The 23,145-nt window shown below is 37.7% G+C and overlaps 1 protein-coding gene across 3 annotated transcripts in view; it reads left to right on the forward strand.

Annotated features, from left to right (window-relative positions):
* Window positions 1-7,156: 7,156 nt before the first annotated feature.
* The window catches only part of MROH9 (maestro heat like repeat family member 9), a 150,504-nt gene continuing 134,515 nt past the window's right edge, over window positions 7,157-23,145 (forward strand). For 2 of the 3 annotated variants that reach the window (XM_059875703.1, XM_059875702.1), the window contains exons 1-2: window positions 7,158-12,355; window positions 15,822-15,868. In XM_059875703.1, the coding sequence (XP_059731686.1) occupies window positions 12,301-12,355; window positions 15,822-15,868 (102 nt within the window). In that variant the 5' untranslated portion in view covers window positions 7,158-12,300. Of the gene's footprint in view, window positions 12,356-15,821; window positions 15,869-23,145 lie in introns of all 3 variants that reach the window. The other variant, XR_009490841.1, reaches the window with a different exon arrangement.

The following is a 23,145-nucleotide window of genomic DNA, read 5'->3' on the forward strand; positions in this document are numbered from 1 at the left end:
ATGTATACAAAGCTGCCAAGTCAGTTCCATGATTGCCAAGGCCCTCAGCACAGGGCTTCCACCTCACTGTCACAGAGCCTGCAAGACTATGTCCTTGCTCCAGCTGATATGAAAGAGGAAAGGAAAAACAAAGCTAGCCTCTTCATTTAAGGATGCTTCAAGAATTTGTACATAGATCATAATACAGGGAGAAGGCAATGGCACCCCACTCCAGTACTCTTGCCTGGAAAATCCCATGGATGGAGGAGCCTGGAAGGCTGCAGTCCATGGGGTCCCTGAGGGTTGGACACGACTGAGAGACTTCACTTTCATTTTTCACTTTCATGCATTGGAGAAGGAAATGGCAACCCACTCCAGTGTTCTTGCCTGGAGAATCCCAGGGACAGGGGAGCCTGGTGGGCTGCCGTCTATGGGGTGGCACAGAGTCGGACATGACTGAAGCGACTTAGCAACATGATACAGGTGAGTGGGAAATGAAGTCCTTATTGCAAGGGACCATGGGCTCAGCTAAAACTTGGGACTTCTATTATTATAGAAGGAGGGAATACCACAGTATGTAATCAAGAAAGGTATATTAAAGATAAATTTGACATAAATAAAGAAATTTAAAATATATGAAAGACTGAGAGAGAGTGGCCAGCTAGAAGAAAATGCTTAGCTTGAACCTTTGAAAGTGCAATCAAATGTTTCTATCTCAAAAGCACCATTCAAAGAAAGACCATTTACTTCCCTTGTCGTCTCTTCTTCTTTCCAAAGTATGTTAGGGAGTCAGAAAGGAGATGAGTAGAAGTACCATAGGAGCTGAGAAGAGTATGTTAGTCACTTTTGGAAGCTGCCAGACCACCACCAGCCCCAGTTTGGGGAAGGTAAGTTGTGATTTTGAGTAAAATAAGTTGTGTTATTACATAAAATTGTACAGTTTTCATTACCAAATTGTGACAGTTCTACCACTGAAAGTGATCAGAGGATGTTTTAGTATCAATAGGAGATCATATATCCTAGGTGTGCCTGAAGGTTTTATCCAGGAGCAGGGAAAGAATTTTCCTACTGAATAAAGGTTTAAGGGATGATGGCATCTGGTCCCATCACTTCATGGCAAATAGATGGGGAAACTGGAAACAGTGTCAGACTTTATTTTTGGGGCTCCAAAATCACTGCAGATGGTGACTGCAGCCATGAAATTAAAAGACACTTACTCCTTGGAAGGAAAGTTATGACCAACCTAGATAGCATATTCAAAAGCAGAGATATTACTTTGCCAACCAAGGTCCATCTAGTCAAGGCTATGGTTTTTCCTGTGGTCATGTATGGATGTGAGAGTTGGACTGTGAAGAAGGCTGAGGGCCAAAGAATTGATGCTTTTGAACTGTGGTGTTGGAGAAGACTCTTGACAGTCCCTTGGACTGCAAGGAGATCCAACCAGTCCATTCTGAAGGAGATCAGCCCTGGGATTTCTTTGCAAGGAATGATGCTGAAGCTGAAACTCCAGTACTTTGGCCACCTCATGCGAAGAGTTGACTCATTGGAAAAGACTCTGATGCTGGGAGGGATTGGGGGCAGGAGGAGAAGGGGACAACAGAGGGTGAGATGGCTGGATGGCATCACTGACTCGATGGACATGAGTCTCAGTGAACTCCGGGAGTTGGTAATGGACAGGGAGGCCTGGCGGGCTGGGATTCATGGGGTCGCAAAGAGTCCGACACGACTGAGCGACTGAACTGAACTGAACTGAACTGAGAGATAAAAGTAAAGACCATTTGTCTTTATATGCTGTGAGTATTGCTTGTACTCACCCACGATTACAATAACTACCTCACAGGGTTTTTTGTGAAGATTAGGTAAAAGGGGGAATGCAAGAAAGCCAGAAGAGAACAAGGCATAAAGAATAACTAAATAAATACTGGTTTCCTTCCCTTGATTCATAGTATTCATCCAGCAAATATGTACTTAATTTATACTATCTGCCAGTTTTGTTTTTCAGGATAAAGACATAAATGGGGGAAATCATAGAGAAAAGTAAAAATTAATTTGAAAAAAAATCATATCTCAATTTCCTTGTCTAAAGAGAATTTAATTTATCTGACTCACTGCCACCTGGAGGCAGCTGTTGAAATTTTAGACACAATTCCCAAGAGGGACTTCAGAACTTGAGGCTTGAAATTTTAACCCCATTTTATTAACAAAGTCATTCTATAACATACTTCTTGAGTTTTTTGTGAGGTCATTTAGTTATTTTTTTGCTAAATGCTTTTGCCAACCCAAATGGGTCCATGCACAGATATGACTGGGCCTGAAACCATTTCCTAGGGGTATTAAGCTAGGTATTAAGCCATTTTCCATTGTGTCAAATGAAGGTGGAAATTTCAATTCTCTCAATTAACATGATGAATTGCGCTTGCCTTTTCTGTTTTCCTAGTCTCTAATGTATACAAGCTTTATCTTTAGTGACACCTAGTGGTTCCACATGGTAATGACAACTCTTTTTGATGCTTTCTCCGGCTGAGTAACAGGTCAAGAGGGACTACGCTTAGGTTTGTTTTTCATTTTACCTTGTCAAATAGTCTGTGAGAAAAATTATGTATCATGGCAATTCAGATAACCCCACTTACTGCTTGTAAAATAGAACTGATATCTGTGCTCCTATAATGGGATGTCAGGAATCTCTGGAAATGAGGTGATAATTCTTTCAAGTGGTTATAACTGTAAAGTAACTCCTTTTCCCTCCACTGGAAAGCTATGGAGGCATTACAAACCAAGAATTTGGACAGAAGAGAAACTCTGTCGATTGTTTCATTTCCGTCACTGGAGCAGAGACATACTATGGAGATTTTAGGAAGGCTGAAGGGAATGATTCACGTTTTTTCTGTATGGTTTGAGCTTGTGATTTTTTTCAAAGAAGAATGAAAACCAGAATTTGACATTCGAGATTTGAAATCCATTTCAAAATCATTTTATAACAGACCCAATTGTGACTCAGCAGTTATTTATCTTACTCTTGTCTTTTCTTTTCTGTTCACCCATAGATTATAAAAAATTGAACAGAGTCAAGTGAATTACCAGAGAACAGAACCCAAACCATTATGACGTTCTTCTCTTTTCCTGAGTTCAAATAGAGAAAACCACCCAAATAATATAGCAAACATTCATGTGTCCATGTTTTCTTCATAAAAGAATAAATACTATAAATAAACATGGGGAAAGTTGCTCTTATTTTTTTATTCCAAATCTCCATCACTTGTGCATAGGTATTTACCCTCCCAGCCTGTGTTTTGTAAAAATAATTTTTTTTCAATATATACACATATCAAAAATATTAGTGTGTTTTATATGTCTTAATTATATAAATATTTTTACTGTAGGTATAATTCTACAATTTGGTTTTTGTAGCTATCCATGTACAGATTTTATACTTTTAGTCCATATTTTAACTGCTGAGTTCCACTGTACAGAGATCACAATTAACTGTCCATTCTCTTAGTATAACATATTTTTACAATTTTTTTCCTATTAAAAGTAAGGCTGTGTAAGTACTTTCATAATGGTGGAGTCTGTGCATGTGTGCTAAGTTGCTTCAGTCATGTCCGACTCTTTGTGACCCTATGGGCCATAGCTCATTAGGCTCCTCTGTCCAAGGGATTCTCCAGGCAAGAATACTGGAGTGGGTTGCCCTTCCCTCTTCCAGCTGATATTCCAGACCCAGGGATCCAATCCTCTTCTCTATGTCTCTTGCATTGGCAACCAAGTTCTTTACCACTAGTGTTACCTGGTAAGCCCAATGATGGAGTAAAACCTCTAAAAATTTATTCTTCTATAAAAGCAATGAGAACACTAGCAAAATCTAATTTTTTATAACTTGGGGGATTAATTAATGCAATCATGTAAGAAATGTTTATTTTTAAAAATAGCTGAAAACCAAGAACCCCAATACCATGGTAGCTGTGAAAATCAGCAGCCTAGCCACTGCTAGAGAGGGCAGAATATGTTTGTAGATTTCCCAAATCCTTTAGGGAACGATTACTGTTTGAGTTTTTTGTTATCTCCCTGAGAACTTACCGTTCATAGGGCCTGTCACTGTTTTACCTGACTCAGAGATTTTTCAGTGCAAACAGCTTTATTCTCAGAGCAATTGCCCAAACCAATCAGTGGTAACTGTTTAACATGTATCTCCCAGAGGTGGCAATACCAGCTGGAGCAAGTAAGAGGCTGACCAAGAAGAGAAAAATTGGAAAATAAGTGCCCATAGGAGGTTTTGAAAGCTCTGACACATTTCTGGGAATCATGTTCAGGGCTCTGCACATGCCAGGGAAAAGCCTGAGAAGGTTCTAATCTCTTACCTCTGGGCAACCTTAAGGCTCTGCAATCAGGGAGCAAAGGCTAAGGCAGTGTTGTAAACTGCTGGAAGTGTGGAAGGCATTCAACAACAACACATGCACACAGACAGAGCTCCTTGGCAAAGGAAGGAAGACTTAGTGGTTCAAAACCCTTAAGAAAATCTCTGTCTAATCATTAGCTGGTAGCTCAGCTGGTAAAGAATCTGCCTGCAATGAAGGAGACCCTGGTTTGATTCCTCGGTCGGGAATATCTCCTGGAGAAAGGGATAGGCTACCCACTCCAGTGTTCTTGCCTGGAGAATCACATGGACAGAGGAGCCTGGTAGGCTGCAGTCCATGGGGTAGTGAAGAGTTGGACACGATTGAGCAACTAACAGAGCACAATCATTAGCTAACTGAGCAAAGAAAGTGGCCATATGTGACCAAGAATATGAACTTTACAGAATTAGTCCAGGAAAGTCACTACATTCACACACACAAAAAAACACCACCAACAATAACAATAATGAGCATAACAACAAACTCTGAGAGGGGAGCAATATGATCACTAGAGCTGCTATTAAGTTATTTTAAATATCCATATTTTAATGAAAATTATGACATGCAATAAAAAAGGAACTATGGTCCATATGCAGGGGGGAAAAAAGACCAATAGAAATGGTTGCTAAGAAAACCAGATGTTGTACCCACTAGACAAAGACTTTTAATAGACTGTAAAAAATATAGTGAAAGAACTAAAGGAAACTGTGTTTTAAAAAATATATAAAAACAATGTTTCTCTTACCAAATAGGGTGTATCAAAAAGGAAATAGAAATTATACAACACAGTCAAATAGAAATCCTGAAGTAAAAAGTATAACTAAAATGAAAATTTTACTTAGAGGGGCTTAACAGCAGATTTGAATAGCAGATGATAAAATCATCAAACTTGCAACTAGGTCCGTTGGGGTTATCCAGTTTTAAAAGCAGAAATTTGAATGAATGAGGAAAAATAAACAAAGTTTCAGAGACTCATGGTATATCATCAAGTATACTAAAATATGCCTAATATGAGTAACAGAAGGAAAGGAGAGCGAGAATATTTGTAGAAATAATGGCCAAAAGCTTCCCAAATTTGACCCAAAAAGCCATTAACCTCCACACACGGATGTTCAGAGAATGTGAAACAACATGTCTAAAGCCAAAATCAAAGAGAAAATCTTAAAAGCAACAAATGAAAAGCAGTTCACTTATTTTATAAGATACTGTCATAAGATTAACAGCTGGGTTGTCATCAGAAACACAGATGGCAGAATGTAGTAGGGTGATATGTGGAAAGGGCTGGGGGGGAAAAATTGTCAACTAAGGTTTTTATATCTGGCAAAATTATGCTTTAAAAATGAAGAAAAACCTTTCCAAAATTGAAAAGATCATAAGGGAATGCTCTGAATAATTTCCATCAGATTATATAACATATGAAATGGAGAGATTTATAGAGACACACACCGTCAAAACTGACTCAAAAAGTAGGAAAAAATGGAACAGAACTATAACAAAAGATTAAATTAATAGTCAAAAACCTTCCTATAAAAGAATGTCAGAACCAAATTGCTTTAATGGTTCAGTTCAGTTCAGTTCAGTTGCTCAGTCGTGTCCGACTCTTTGCGACCCCATGAATCGCAGCACGCCAGGCCTCCCTGTCCATCACAAACTCTCAGAGTTCACTCAAACTCATGTCCATCGAGTCGGTGATGCCATCCAGCCATCTCATCCTCTGTCGTCCCCTTCTGCTCCTGCCCCCAATCCCTCCCAGCATCAGAGTCTTTTCCAATGAGTCAACTCTTTGCATGAGGTGCCCAAAGTACTGGAGTTTCAGCTTTAGCATCATTCCTTCCAAAGAACACCCAGGGCTGATCTCAAGTTCTACCAAATGTTTAAAGATAATTTTACACCAATTTTATAAACTCTTTTAAAAAAAGTAGAAGAGGATTGAACATGACTGACTAATGCAATGAGGCCCTGATATCAAAATCAGATGAAGACATCTAAAGACAACTTCAGACCAGATTTATATCTCTCATAGTTATAGCTGCATAGGTAGTGCTGATGGTTGTACAGATCTGTAATTATAATTAAAACTACTGAGTTGTACACTTTTAAATGGTAAATTTTATGGAATGTAAAATATATCTTAAATTTGTCATAAAAATAATGCTGCAGTGAATATCCCTCCCCGTGCCTCCAAGTTTGCAGATTCCACGAACATTTCTGTCTATGGACCAACAAATGAAAATTCTGGCATGCAGTTTTTCAATTTTTCTAAAATGTGAAAATCACTCTACAAAGTAGCTATGTCATTTGTACTTCCTCCAGTGGTGTGAGAAAGTTCCAGTTTCTTTGATCTTTGCCAATATTTAAATAATCAGTTTTTAAATTTTACTTGCTTTTAGTTTTTATTTTTACTTATTTGTTGTGAAATGGTACTTTACTGGTTTGCATTTCTGTGACTTTGAGGAAGATTAAGCATCTTGTAATCTATATTGACCATTCACTTTTCCTCTTCTGTGAATTTTCTACTCATATCCTTTGTCCACTGGCTAACAAGCTGTTGGTTTGCAGAGCTACCTTAAGTGCTGATAACATAGGAACCAGAGGCTTCCCTCCCTGGGAGTGACAGTGAGCATTACCAGCCATTTGGGCATATCAGTACTTTCTAGGCAAGAACCATGTCCATTCCAAAATGGAATCTTTGAAATATATTGTTGTCATGACGAGCAACAACATCTCAAAGGATTCCTTTGTCTAAGAGGTAAAACACTGGACTTTCTCTTCACTACCTGCCTGCTATCAATTGCAAAGAAGTTACACATAAGTTAAGTGTTTTTTCTTCTATTGATCCTTCAGTCAAAAGCCTGTCTTCTTTCTAACCTTGATTACTTTTCTTAGTTTTTGTTCTCTTGAAAAAATTATGAATATATTATAATTTAACCTCACAATGAGCCCTCTTCTAAAGTTCTTAACAAATTTGCCATTTGGAAGAGTTTATTTTTGTTAATCTCCTGACTCCATATCTATCTTCTTTCCCACCATCTTGACCACATCTCTCTTGCCTCACAGGCATCTCGAGTACTTATACTAACTTATGGCAGTTTACACCATCAAAATTTAGACTCACCTCAAGCACTCAAGCTCTATAATTGAGTTCCTTTCCATAAAACATTTACTTTTCTCAATGAAGCTGGATTTCAAGGAGTCAGGAAACAGAAAAATTCATCAGGTGGTGAAACGCTCAAGACTAAGTAGTTTAAAGATCAATTTTTTAAATGTCAGTCACAGTTTATTTATTAAAATAAACCTTGCACATGTAAAAACCCAGAATAGCAAAACTTGTATCGCAGGAAAAATTCTAGATCTGTTCTAAAATTCCTTCACATTTGTATTCAATCCTGTGAGAATTTTAAAGGGGAAACTTTTGCTAAAGCTAAGACTTTGATACAGTAAACTGGTAATACACATTTAGTAAATATGGAATGTTTGAAAAAAACAATCAGAGTGAGTGTGAGAAATGGCTTTTAACAAGAAAGAACTCAAGGAATGTGATTCCCTTCTTCAAGAGACTAATAGAAAATAAACTTCAGCTCAAAGAGATGCTAGAGAAGCAGTGCTCACTGAATCTATTTAAAAGAAAATGGGGATTGTTTTTACAGAACTGAATGTAAATATTTAAACCTTGTAAGCATAAAAATTATATAACTAATCACCCATGAAAATTAGGAAATAAGAAAATGTAAGTACCTTGATTTCTTTATTATTTATATTTGAGAATTAATAGGTCATCAAGTAATATATACAAAAAGGCATAAATTTTTCACTAAGTGATTTAATCAACTAAAATCATATAGAGAACGAGGGAAGGGAGGAAATATAAATAAAGAAACTTCATCTTTGTTCACAGCTGGAATCGACAGATTCAGTCTATAAAGTTTTGAGAAATAAATACATTACAAAAAAATTATAGTCATCTTAATGATAATCAAAACAGGAATATAACCTTTCATATTTAAAGAAATACCCCAAAACACACCATATCACACACACACACACACACACACACACACAAAGAAAGGGAAAAAATACCAAGCATTAAAGGACTTAAAAGTAGCAAAAGCAACCGAAAAACAGCATAAAATTTTAACAAAATTAAGACCAAAATCTACTCTGTTCAGTTCAGTTCAGTTGCTCAGTGGTGTTCAACTCTTTGCAAGCCCATGAACTGCAGTGCACCACGCCTCCTGTTCATCACCAACTCCCGGAGTTTACTAAGACTCATATCCATTGAGCCAGTGATGCCATCCAAACATCTCATCCTCTGTCGTCCCCTTCTACTTCTGCCTTCTGTCTTTCGCAGCATCAGGGTCTTTTCCAGTTAGTCAGTTCTTTCCATCAGGTGGCCAAAGTATTGGGGTTTCAGCTTCAACATCATTCCTTCCAATGAGTATTCAGGACTAATCTCCTTTAGGATGCACTGGTTGGATCTCCTTGCAGTCCAAGGGACTCTCAAGAGTCTTCTCTAATGCCACAGTTCAAAAGCATCAATTCTTCAGCAGTCAGCTTTATTTATAGTCCAACTCTCACATCTATACATGACTACTGTAAAAACCATAGCTTTGACTAGATGGACTTTTGTTGGCAAAGTAATGTCTTTGCTTTTTAATATGCTGTCTAGGTTGGTCATAAATTTCCTTCCAAGGAGTAAGCATCTTTTATTTCATGGCTGTAGTCACCATCTGCAATGATTTTGGAACACCCCCCCCATCACCACCAAAATAAAGCCTGTCACTGTTTCCACTGTTTCCCCATCTATTTGCCATGAAGTGATGGGACCAGATGTCATGATCTTACTTTTCTGAATGTTGAGCTTTAAGCCAACTTTTTCATTCTCCTCTTTCACTTTCATCAAGACGCTCTTTAGTTCTTCTTCACCTTCTACCATGAGGGTGGTGTCATCTGCATATCTGAGGTTATTGATATTTCTCCCTGCAATCTTGATTCCAGCTTGTATTTCATCCATTCTAGCATTTCTCATGATATACTCTACATAAATAAGCAGGGTGACAATGTACAGCCTTGATATACTCTTTTCTTGATCTGGAGGTAGTCTGTTGTTCCATGTCCAGTTCTAACTGTTGCTTCCTGACCTGCATACATATTTCTCAGGAGGCAGGTGAGGTGGTCTGGTATTCACTTCTCTTTAAGAATTTTCCACAGTTTGTTGTGATCCAACAGTCAAAAGGCTATGGCATAGTCGATAAAGCAGAAGTAGATGTTTTTCTGCAACTCTCTTGCTATTTCAATGATCTAACAGATGTTGACAATTTGATATCTGGTTCCTTTGCCTTTTCTAAAACCAGCTTGGACATCTGGAAGTTCACAGTTAACATACTGTTGAGGCCTGGCTTAGAGAATTTTGAGCATTACTTTACTAGCGTGTGAAATGAGTGGAATGTGCGGTAGTTTGAGCACTCTTTGACATTGCCTTTCTTTGGGACTGGAATGAAAATTGACCTTTTCCAGTCCTGTGGCCACTGCTGAGCTTTCCAGATTTGCTGGCATATTGAGTGCAGCACTTTCACAGCATCATCGTTCAGGATTTGAAATAGTTCAACTGGAATTCCATCACCTCTACTAGCTTTGTTTGTAGCGATGCTTTCTAAGGCCCACTTGACTCCACATTCCAAGATGTCTGGCTCTAGGTGAGTGATCACACCATCATGATTATCTGGGTCATGAAGATCTTTTTTGTACAGTTCTGTGTATTCTTGCCACTTCTTAATATCTTCTGCTTCTGTTAGATCCATACAATTTCTGTCCTTTATTGTGCCCATCTTTGCATGAAATGTTCCCTTGGTATCTCTGATTTTTCTTGACGAGATCTCTAGTCTTTCCCATTCTATTGTTTTCCTCTATTTCTTTGCATTGATCACTGAGGCAGGCTTTCTTATCTCTCCTTGTTATTCTTTCGAACTCTGCATTCAAATGGGTATATCTTTCCTTTTCTCCTTTGACTTTCACTTTTCTTGTTTTCACAGCTATTTGTAAGGCCTCCTCAGACAAACATTTTACCTTTTTGCATGTCTTTTTCTTCAGAATGGTCTTGATCATTGCCTCCTGTACAGTGTCACAAACCTCCGTCCATAGTTCTTCAGGTACTCTGTCTATCAGATCTAATCTCTTGAATCTATTTGTCACTTCCACTATATAGTCATAAGGGATTTGATTTAGGTCATACCTGAATGGTCTAGTGGTTTTCCTACTTTCTTCAATTTAAGTCTGAATTTGGCAATAAGGAGTTCATGATCTGAGCCACAGTCAGCTCCTGGTCTTGTTTTTGCTGACTGTATAAAGCTTCTCCATCTTTGGCTGCAAATAATATAGTCAATCTGATTTCAGTGTTGACTATCTGGTGATGTCCATGTGTAGAATCTTCTCTTGTGTTGTTGGAAGAGGGTGTTTGCTATGACCAATGCATTCTCTTGGCAAAACTCTATTAGCCTTTGCCATGCTTCATTCTGTACTCCAAGACCAAATTTGCCTGTTATTCCAGGGATCTCTTGACTTCCTACTTTTGCATCACAGAGAAAGGAATCTGGCTAAAGTTACATGAAACCCAGCAATATTCTACCTACTAGAAACATTTAAAAAGCAAAATAACTCAAAAATGGGGCAAAGTACACAAAGTACACAAACTGCAGACAGTTTCTAGAAGCTGAAAAATGCCCTCAGACAGAGCCAGCAAGAGGGAAGGATCTTCAGTTTTTCAGCCTCAAGGAATTGAACTCTGCCAACAACTTAATGACCTTGGAAGAAGATCCTGAATCTCAAGTGAGATGGAAGTTCATACTGACACCTTGATTCTAGCCATGTGAGACCCTAAGCACTGCCTGACCTTGACCAGCAGAAAATGTGAAATAATAAATGGGTGTTTATTATTATTATTACGTTTGTGGTAACTTGTTACACAGCAATTGAAAATTAAAATGATATAAATTGATGGGAGAAATATCAATAACCTCAGATACGCACCCTTATGACACCACCTTTATGGCAGAAAGTGAAGAAGAACTAAAGAGCTTCTTGATGAAAGTCAAAGAGGAGAGGGAAAAAGTTGGCTTAAAGCTCAACATTCAGAAGACTAAGATCATGGCATCCGGTCCCATGACTTCATGGCAAATAGATGGGGAAACAGTGGAAATAGTGGCTGACTATTTTTCTGGGCTCCAAAATCACTGCAGATGGTGATTGCAGCCATGAAATTAAAAGATGCTTACTCCTTGGAAAGTTATGACCAATCTAGACAACATATTCAAAAGCAGAGACATTACTTTGTCAACAAAAGTCTGTCTAGTCAAGGCTATGGTTTTTCCAGTGGTCACGTATGGATGTGAGAGTTGGACTATAAAGAAAGCTGAGCACTGAAGAACTGATGCTTTTGGACTGTGGTGTTGGAGAAGAGTCTTGAGAGTCTCTTGGACTGCAAGGAGATCCAACCAGTCCATCCTAAAGGAGATCAGTCCTGGGTGTTCATTGGGAGGACTGATGTTGAAGCTGAAACTCCAATACTGTGGCCACCTGATGCAAAGAGCTGACTCATTTGAGAAGACCCTGATGCTGGGAAAGATTAAGGGCAGGAAGAGAAAGGGACGACAGAGGATGAGATGGTTGCATTGCATCACTGACTCAATGGACATGGGTTTGGGTGGACTCTGGGAGTTGGTGATGGACAGGGAAGCTTGGCGTGCTGCAGTTCATGGGGTCACAAAGAGTCGGACACAACTGAGCAACTGAACTGAACTGAAATACCATATAACATAGTAGTATCAAAATTTATAAAGCAAAACAAAGCTCTAGGAACACATACTGGTTTATGTACTAATACAAAATACTCTTTTACAGCATTAGTAGCAGAAGGCTTTAAGTCACCTCTGTCGGCATGTCCTCAAGGATTATTAAAGCAAGTAAGAATTTAGGCTATGTTGAAGACAAAGGTAAGTGTGTATATACGTGTGTGGATGAGAGAGAGAAACTTTAATCTCTAGCCCTGAATGCAAAGAATGTATCTTTTTTTCCCTAGTGCCCACAAAAAGGAATACTCATAAAAGATAACCATATGTTAAGCTAGAAATTTCTGTATAAATTCCAAAATGTAGAAACAGCAGAAATATTCTCTGATCACAATGCAAAAAAAAAAAATAAGTTAGTAATAAATTTAGGAAACAAAAAGTTCCTATCATTTGCCATATAAGATATTCTATTTAAACAACTCTTAGGTTAAAGAGAAATTAATACAGAAGTTACAGAATCTTGATAGCCCTACATATTAGAATCTATAACATACGGCTGAAAGAGCATGCAGAGAAAAATCCAAAGCTTTACATACTTAGAATTATAAACTAGGAAGGATGGAAATAATTGAATCAAGAATCCACAAGAAGTTAGAAAAAGAACCTCACAGTAAATCCAAGGAAGATGGAGGAAAGAAGGCATACATAAAGATGAAGCTGCATCCTTGAATTTGATAAAGGAAAAACAGTACAACTAGTGAATAAACTCAAAATCTGATACTTTCTGATAAGAAGAACACTTCACTTCTGTGATATTTTCCAAAAAAAAAAAAAACAAAGAAAAAAAACCTATATCTCCAATGAAATGTTGATAAAATATCAGATAAATGCAAACTTGAGGGGCATTCCAAAACATCTGACCAGGTACCTTCCAAAATAGTCAAATTCATGAACAAGGAAAGATTACAAAATAATCACAAAATAGAGGAAATGAAGGAGAAATAACTATTAAATGCAATGTGGGATCCTGAATTGAATCCTGGAACAGGAAAAGGACTTTAGTAGACAAAGTCTACAGTTTAGTTAATAAAGTTGTACTTTTATTAACTTTTCAGTTTTTACAGATGTGCCATGGTTATGTAAGATGATAACATTAGGGGAAATAAGGTGAGGGGTACATGAAAACTCTATGCTATTTTTTTTCTTTCCAATATTTATTATTTATTGTCTTCATACACTCGCTAGGGCTCTTAGGTTAATATTGCATAGAAATAGAAAGGGCAGACATCTTGATTTTATTGACCTTAAAAATATATATATTCAGCTTTTTAAGTATAAAGTTTAAATTTAATTAGTTCTTTTCCTATCTTCTTTTTTTTTTTCATTTTTTTAAATTTTATTTTATTTTTAAACTTTACATAATTGTATTAGTTTTGCCAAATATCAAAATGAATCCACCACAGGTATACATGTGTTCCCCATCCTGAACCCTCCTCCCTCCTCCCTCCCCATACCATCCCTCTGGGTCGTCCCAGTGCACTAGCCCCAAGCATCCAGTATCGTGCATAGAACCTGGACTGGCATCTCGTTTCATACATGATATTTTACATGTTTCAATGCCATTCTCCCAAATCATCCCACCCTCTCCTTCTCCCACAGAGTCCATAAGACTGTTCTATACATCAGTGTCTCTTTTGCTGTCTCGTACACCAGGTTATTGTTACCCTCTTTCTAAACTCCATATATATGCGTTAGTATACTGTATTGGTGTTTTTCCTTCTGGCTTACTTCACTCTGTATAATAGGCTCCAGTTTCATCCACCTCATTAGAACTGATTCAAATGTATTCTTTTTAATGGCTGAGTAATACTCCATTGTGTATATGTACCACAGCTTTCTTATCCATTCATCTGCTGATGGACATCTAGGCTGCTTCCATGTCCTGGCTATTACAAACACTGCTGTGATGAACATTGGGGTACACGTGTCTCTTTCCCTTCTGGTTTCCTCAGTGTGTATGCCCAGCAGTGGGATTGCTGGATCATAGGGCAGTTCTATTTCCAGTTTTTTAAGGAATCTCCACACTGTTCTCCATAGTGGCTGTACTAGTTTGCATTCCCACCAACAGTGTAAGAGGGTTCCCTTTTCTCCACACCCTCTCCAGCATTTATTATTTGTAGACTTTTGGATCGCAGCCATTCTGACTGGTGTGAAATGGTACCTCATAGTGGTTTTGATTTGCATTTCTCTGATAATGAGTGATGTTGAGCATCTTTTGATGTGTTTATTAGCCATCTGTATGTCTTCTTTGGAGAAATGTCTATTTAGTTCTTTGGCCCATTTTTTGATTGGGTCATTTATTTTTCTGGAGTTGAGCTGTAGGAGTTGCTTGTATATTTTTGAGATTAGTTGTTTGTCAGTTGCTTCATTTGCTATTATTTTCTCCCATTCTGAAGGCTGTCTTTTCACCTTGCTAATAGTTTCCTTTGATGTGCAGAAGCTTTTAAGGTTAATTAGGTCCCATTTGTTTATTTTTGTTTTTATTTCCAATATTCTGGGAGGTGGGTCATAGAGGATCCTGCTGTGATGTATGTCAGAGAGTGTTTTGCCTATGTTCTCCTTTAGGAGTTTTATAGTTTCTGGTCTTACATTTAGATCTTTAATCCATTTTGAGTTTATTTTTATGCTATTTTTTCAACTTTTCTGTAAATCTAAAATTATTCTAAAATAAAGACATTATTTTTTAAAAAGAAGCACAGAAGACCCAGAACATTTAAATAGAACAATTAGAAGAAATGAAAGTAATGATCAAAGGGCTACCCCCTTAAACAAGCAAACAAAACATACCATGTTCTAAAAGTTTTATTAGAGTATTTACCAAACACTTCAGTCATCCATAACTTCAATGCTAGTTAAATCATTCTGATATAGACACATTTAAAAGGCACTCGTGTACTTTCCCATGAGATAAAGAATTAAAAGATAATACAGTCTTTTTCTTTCCAATTTTAATATACTTATTTCTTTCTATTTTTCAATAATACTGGATGGAATGTCCAGAAATGGCAAATGATAGTAGTAATAATGGTCATCTTTGTCTTGTTCTTTAATTGAGAATGCTTCTAATTATCTCTCTATTACACCTGGCTCTGGCTTTTGTGTTTATATGTCACTTTAAGAGAATGACACACATCTATTTTATTAAGGAATTGTTATCAAGAATTGATTTAAAATTTTATCAGAATTTTGCCTTAATAAAAATTATCGTGTAATTTTTTAATAAAGTCGAGAATTATATTTTATGTTCTCTTTAATATCACCATTCTTGTATGTTTGAAATAAATACCACTTGATTATACTTTTAATATGGCTCTTTGGCTAATCTTTAGTTAAGCGTTCAGTAAAATTTGTGATGAATTTGTCTGAAGTTTTCCTGTGTGTGTGTGTGTGTGTGTCTTCATGCACTATCTTTATTGGGCTTTGCCATTAAGGTTATACAAAGCTTTAGATTTGGGGATATGTTCCAACAGGTGGTAAGAGTTCATTCTCTCTCTCTTTAAAATTAATTTGTTTATTTTAATTGGAGGCTAATTACTTTACATTATTGTAGTGGTTTTTACCATACATTGACAAATACATTTTAATGAGTCTCTCTCTTCTCTTTGACTAGTAAGTAATCTCCACGTTCTACAGTCCAGTGTCAAGTGGCACCGTGTGGTAAGTGATATTTCATGAGTATATTCATGTAACTGAAATCTCTTGAGGGGGAAACAACCAATACAATTGTGTGGGTAGATGGAAGAGAAAAGGGCAGTTTGGTTGAAAACTGTTTTTAGCATTTTCTTGGCAGAGTCCAATTCCTGCTTACCCTTGTGTGCCCCCCAAAATGACCTTCAACACTAGTTCAAAAGGATGAAAGTTTTGACTCATCACACTATTTTTCCCATCCACCTTCACCTCCTGACTGGCCCGCTACAATAGCCCATTATTCTTCTTCATTACTGTGGAAATCCTTCCCAGCAAACTAGGTCGGAAGTGAGTGACCGCCAGAAAGAGGACAAGAGGTCATGCTGTGGGCAGACAAAAGAGAAAACTATTTTCCCAGTTCACCACCACAACCTCAGAGAAGCCTCCCTGGTGGCTTAGTGGTAAAGAGTCCGCCTGCCAATGCAGGAGACACGGGTTCGATCCCTGGTCTGGGAAGATCCCACATGCAGCGGAAGACTAAGCCCTTGTGCCGCAACTATTGGGCCGGTGCTCTAGAGCCCAGGAGCGTTAGCTACCGAGCCCACGCGCCCCAGAGCCTGTTCTCCACAACAATGGAGCCACTGCAATGGAAGCCTGCACTCCACAACTAGAGAGTCGCCTCGACTTGCCACAACTAGAGAAAGCTCACACAGCGATGAAGACGCAGGGCAGCCAAAAATAAAATAAATACTATTTTAAATATAAAAATAAAGACAGAGGAGACAAGGAGAGCTGTGAGAGAGAGAAACCCCATTATTCACTCCAATAATGGTAAAAATGGCTAACAGATAGCTTTAATAACATCTTAGTTATGCTCCGAGTGCTTCACATGAAAAGCTCATTTAATCCTCACAGCAGTCCTACACAGTAAGTACTTCTATTATCCCTGCTCAGAAAATGAGGACTGAGGCAAGAGGTGTGACCTGCCAGTGGGCCCATAATTTTCAAGTGGCGGAACAGGATACAAATTCATGGAATCTGGTCCCAGAATCACTGGTATCACCACCAAGTTATAATGTGTTGGCCCTAAAACCAAGAATCTTGCCTGCCCTTGGGATCAAGGGAAAAATAATAAGGTTGAAGTTTTTAAATAAACAGGATTCAGTATTAAAAATAATGGTGAATTCATTTTAGTAACCAAAAGAGATGGAAAATTCATGAAATCAGACTTAGAAGTCAATAAGGGAGACAACGATCTAGGAGAGGATCGGATCAGTGAGTAGAGAGGGATAGAGTACAGTAGAAGAATTACAAGAAAAAATAAAAGCATTTCCTGGTCTTCTCAGCTAAAACAGTGTTATTAGCACTTCCATATCGGTGTATTCTATCTCTGGATAGGTAGAAGGAAGACGTGGAAATTTTGTCGCTATTTACCCTATCGTGCTGTGCTCTATGTGTGTGCATTACTTTTTAAAATGTTTAAATCAATATAGTGCTTTAAAACTTTACTCAAAAAGATGCTTCTATAGATAATTAAGTTTCATCACTGGCTCAACCTACACATTTGTATCTAAATTTGAAATCTATCTCCTGCTCTTGTAAAGATGCTGTTTCCTATGTATGTCCGTAAATGTGCCTCACAGATCATCAATTTTATCCTACTTTTAATCTTTATTTTACTTTTATGTCATTGGGTTTCTTTTCTTTGTCTCTAAGTCATCCTTAATCCCTTTTATTTCTCTGGTGAAGGGGTATCTTAATAAAATAAATTAGTATAGAGCAATCTTACTTGAGAATTTGAAACTGTTTTGTTGTTAGCTGTTGTTGTTCAGTCAGCTGTTTTACTGATTCCTGCTATGTCTCCAGAGATAAACTGGTGATCTAGTAAGACAGTTGCTAAACTCGTAAAGTAAGAATATGGTCCTAAGAAGGTTAAAATTGCACTGTAATTTCAGTTCTTAATGTTTTTCAGAAGCAGTGTCCATATTTCACTTAGGTCCAAAAACCAAATTATATTTAAGAGAATGACATAGACTTATGTTGGAAATAGATGTATATAGACAGAGATTTCCAGAAAAGCATCTATTTCTGCTTTATTGACTATGCCAAAGCCTTTGACTGTGTGTATCACAATAAACTGTGGAAAATTCTGAAAGAGATGGGAATACCAGACCACCTGACCTGCCTCTTGAGAAACCTGCATGCAGGTCAGGAAGCAACAGTTAGAACTGGACATGGAACAACAGACTGGTTCCAAATAGGAAAAGGAGTACGTCAAAGCTGTATATTGTCACCCTGCTTATTTAACTTATATGCAGAGTACATCATGAGAAATGTTGGACTGGAAGTAGCACAAGCTGGAATGAAGATTACCAGGAGAAATATCAACAACCTCAGATATGCACCCTTATGACACCACCCTTATGGCAGAAAGTGAAGAGGAACTGAAGAGCCTCTTTTTGAAAGTGAAAAAGGAGAGTGAAAAAGTTGGCTTAAAGCTCAACATTCAGGACACTAACTTCATGGCATCCAGTCTTATCACTTCATGGAAAATAGATGGGGAAACAGTGGAAACAGTGGCTGACTTTATTTATCTGGGCTCTAAAATCACTGCAGATGGTGATTGCCGCCATAAAATTAAAAGACACTTACTTCTGGTAAGGAAGTTATGACCAACCTAGTTAGCATATTCAGAAGCAGAGATATTACTTTGGCAACAAAGGTCTGTCTAGTCAAGGCTATGGTTTTTCCAGTGGTCATGTATGGATGTGAGAGTTGGACTATAAGGAAAGCTGAGTGCCGAAGAATTGATGCTTCTGAACTGTGGTGCTAGAGACGACTCTTGAGAGTCTCTTGGACTTCAAGGAGATCCAACCAGTCCATCCTAAAGGAGATCAGTCCTGGGTGTTCATTGGTAGGACTGATTTTGAAGCTGAAACTTCAATACTTTGGCCACCTCATGCAAAGAGCTGACTCATTTGAAAAGCCCCTGATGCTGGGAAAGATTGAGGGCAGGAGGAGAAGGGGACAACAGAGGATGAGATGGTTGGGTGGCATCACCAACTCAATAGACATGGTTTTGGGGGGACTCCGGGAGTTGGTGATGGACAGGGAGGCTTGGCGTGCTGCGGTTCATGGGGTCGCAAAGAGTCGGACATGACTGAGCAACTGAACTGAACTGAGACAGGAGATGGTCAAATGATTCATGGGACAAAAATTAAACTTGTTTCATGTAAAGGTCATGGTTTGAGCCTAAACTAAGTTCTTGCTAGAATTCAGGCCCACTTCAGATGGACCACTCCAGATGAGACAGGACTATCAGGATGGAAGAGACTGCAAGAGAAGAACACCTCTTGTGTGAAAATATTATCAAGGTGCATAAGTGTGATTCAAGGACAATGGGCTGGTAGAAGAGTGGGCAGTCTTACTATAGCAGTCCTAGCTGCCAAGTCCTAGAAAGATGAAGCTGCTGTAAAAGAGAGAGAAACAATGAGTAGATAAAATGGTGAGAGTGAACGCAGTCACCTGTGGCTCTTGCTAGAAAGTGAGAGAATCTTTTGTGCAAGGCCAGTTTTCTTTCTCTCTCTTTTAAATTGAAGTATAGTTGACTTTCAAATTATATTACTTCAAACCAGTAACTCAACTCCTTTGTGTTTATTTGAAGAAAACAAAAACACTAATTTGAAAATATATATGACCCCTATGTTCACTGCAGCATTATTTACAGCAGCCAAGATATGGAAGCAACATAAATTTCCATCAACAAATAAATGGATAAAAAATATGTAGTACATACATACAATGGAATATTACTCGGCCATAAAAAGAATGAAATCTTGCCATTTGCATCAACATTAATAGACAGGATATTATGCTAAGTAAAATAAGTTACTAGTTCTCTTGATTGTGGGTATCATCGTCATGGAACTCTACCAGCAAGCACTAGCAGCAGTATCAATGCCTTTGACAGATGGCCGCTTCAGCAGCATCATTTGGCTCCAGCAAAACTGCGTGCTTTCTCAGTCACGTCAACTCTTTGCAACCCCATGGACTGTACCCTGCCAGGCTCCTCTGTCCATGGAGGCAAAAATACTAGAGTGGGTTGCCATTTCCTGCTCCAGGGGATCTTTCCAACCCAGGGATCAAACTCGCATCTCTTGCATTGGCAAGCGGATCCTTTACAATCAGCAAAAATAGTCAATATTATCTTAGCAAATCACAGCAGTAAAGGAGCTATCACACTTTTAATCTATTACAGATGGCTCAGCTATATATTAATAGCATAGAGCTTTTCTATATCTAATTAAGTGAATCTATCCAGTGGTTCCTCTTATTTACTTATTTACTTTTCAAAACAACTTTGATTTTTTATTTATTTTATTGGAGTATAGTTGATTTACAATGTTGCATTAGTTTCAGATGTACAGGAAAGTAATTACTTACACATACACATTTATCCACTCTTTTTTATATATATTTTTTCTATATAGGCCATTACAGATCAACTTTTTTGTTTTTGGTCACACTGTGCTGCATGTGAGATCTTAGTTTCCATACCTAGTATCGTGTCCTCTGCAGTGGAAGTGTGGAGTCAACCCCTGGACCACCAGGGAAGTCCCCACTTTCAGAAAAATTTTTAATTGTACTTGTTAAATTTCTCCTAGAATTTCTTTTGGCATTTGATTAGAATTATACTAAATTGCATACCACCCTAATGGCAGAAAATGAAGAGGAACTCAAGAGCCTCTTGATGAAAGTGAAAGAGGAGAGTGAAAAAGTTGGCTTAAAACTCAACATTCAAAAAACTAAGATCATGGCATCCAGTTCCATCACTTCATGGCAAATAGATGGGGGGAAAGATGAAAACAGTGACAGGCTTTCTTTTCTTGTGCTCCAAATCACTCAGGACAGTGACTGCAGCCATGAAATTAAAAGACACTTGCTCTTTGGAAGAAAAGCTATGACAAACCTAGACAGCATATTAAAAAGCAGAAACATCACTTTGCCAACAAAGGTCCATATAGTCAAAGCTATGGTTTTTCCCGTAGTCATGTATGGATGTGAGAGCTGGACCATAAAGAAGGCTGAGCACTGAAGTATTGATGATTTCAAACTACAGTGCTGGAGAAGACTCTTAAGAGTTCCTTAGACAGCAAGGAGATCAAAGCAGTTAATTCTAAAGGAAATCAACCCTGAATATACATTGCAAGGACTGATGCTGAAACTGAAGTTCCAATACTTTGGACACTTGATGCAAAGAAGTGACTCACTGGCAAAGACCCTGATGCTGGGAAAGATGGAGGGCAGGAGGAGAAGAGGGTGACAGAGGATGAGATGATTGGATGATTTCATCAACTCAATGGACATGAGTTTGAGCAAACTCTGGGAAATAGTGAAGGACAGGGAAGACTGGTGTGCTGCAGCCCACAGGGTCACAAACAGTCACACACGACTTAGCAACTGAACAACAACAACAATAAATACTAAATTTATAGACTAGTTTATGGAGACATCATTTAAATTCTTATCATCAGGAACATGCTTTATTCTCTCATTTACTTGAATCTTCAGTAAAGTTTTTTTCATGTATACCTTAAATATTTCTTAATAATTTATCTAGGTGTATTTTATATACTTATAGTTATTGAGTATACAATATATGATTTGTAAATATTTTCTCCCAGCACATTGACTTTTTTTTCTTTTCCTTAATTGTGTCTTTATGAAAAGCAAAAATGTTTAGTATTGATCAAATCTAATTTTTCTTTTCTTTTGTTGACTGTGTTTTGGGGGCTGTATCTAAGAAAATGCTGCTGAAACGAAAAGTGACAAAGATTTTCTCTTACATTTTCTTCTAAAGATTTTACAGTTGTAGCTGTTACACTTAGATCTAGTCTCTATTTTGAGTTATTTTTGTTTAGGTGTGAGGTAGGAATATAAATTCATCTTTTTACATATACATATCCATTGTTTCCTTCTTTTATTTTTAACATATAATCTCATAGCATGGTTGCAGCAAAATGTGACCTGCACAATTTCTGTTCTGGGAACTTAGAGATTTGTGTGTGTGTGTGAAGTAGATATATGATCAATTTTAAATGGCTTTTTTTAGTTTTGTAAAAGTAGTATGCTTCCATCTTTTAAATAATGCAATATAGATGAAAATTTTAAAATATAATAATAAAAACAGCTATCATCAATGATGATTCTAGCCATTTCCCTAGGTTGCAAATAATTTTCTTTAAACAATAAAATTGAAGGCATAACTTACATTTTTCTGGTATACAGTATAATCAATGAAAAATCTGATTATAATCTGATTTTGCAGCCTTAGTCATCTGTTTTATTTCTCTGGAAGCCTTTAAGATTTTTCTTCATCTTGGCTAAACTGAAATTTCATAACAATAGTTTTAGGTGCATTTTTTATTCAAGTATGTTAGGCACTTACTCATATGTCAATCTCCAGATTCCAGATCATTTATCTTTGAGAAACTATCTTGTATTATTTTTTTAAGAATTTATTTATTTATTTCTTGGCTCTGCTGGGTTTTTCATTGCTGCACAGGCTTTTCTCTAGTTGCGGCAAGCAGGGGCTACTCTCTAGACGTTGGTGTGCAGGCTTCTCATTGCGGGCTTCTCTTGTTGCGGAGCACAGAGTGCAGGGCACATGGGCATTAGAGGTTGCAGCTCCTGGGCTCTAAAATACAAGCTCAGTAGTTGTGGAGCATGTGCTTATTTGCTCTCTGGCATGTAGGATCTTCCCAGACCAGGGATCGAACTCGTGTCTCCTACGCTGGCAGGCAGATCCTTCACCACTGAGCCATCAGGGAAGCCCCTATCTTGTATTATTGTTTGAACAATTTTCTTCCTCAGGTTTTCTTCATTCTTTCCCCTGAGACTCCTATTAGATATTATACTGTAACATCTTAAGAAATCCCAAGATCTCCTGGCTTTGATCTGAGATGTGTGAAAACATACTGAAGAATCAACTCAGGACACAACCAAAGAGGTTCTCCTTGTGGAAAGACTGAGGTGTGTGTGTTAGTGATTTGGCACATCGAATGTTCACTGACAAGACAATTTCAACAATGCTCTAGAAGGACTATGTGAGGAGAGATTAATGCTTTAGGTATTCATATAGTTAGAATGTAGCTTTTCCATTCTAACTGCTATTGCTAAATGTCTGTCCAAGAGTAACAGTAAAAAGAAATACAGAAGTTTTTTAAATTCCGTGTATTAACATAATCACTGAGCAAATGCCCTCTATCTTGCCTTCAAGAGTCATCAGACTACTTGCTGGAATGTTA

The sequence above is a fragment of the Bos taurus genome, chromosome 16 (genome assembly GCF_002263795.3).
Source record: "Bos taurus isolate L1 Dominette 01449 registration number 42190680 breed Hereford chromosome 16, ARS-UCD2.0, whole genome shotgun sequence".
NCBI lineage: Eukaryota > Metazoa > Chordata > Mammalia > Artiodactyla > Bovidae > Bos > Bos taurus.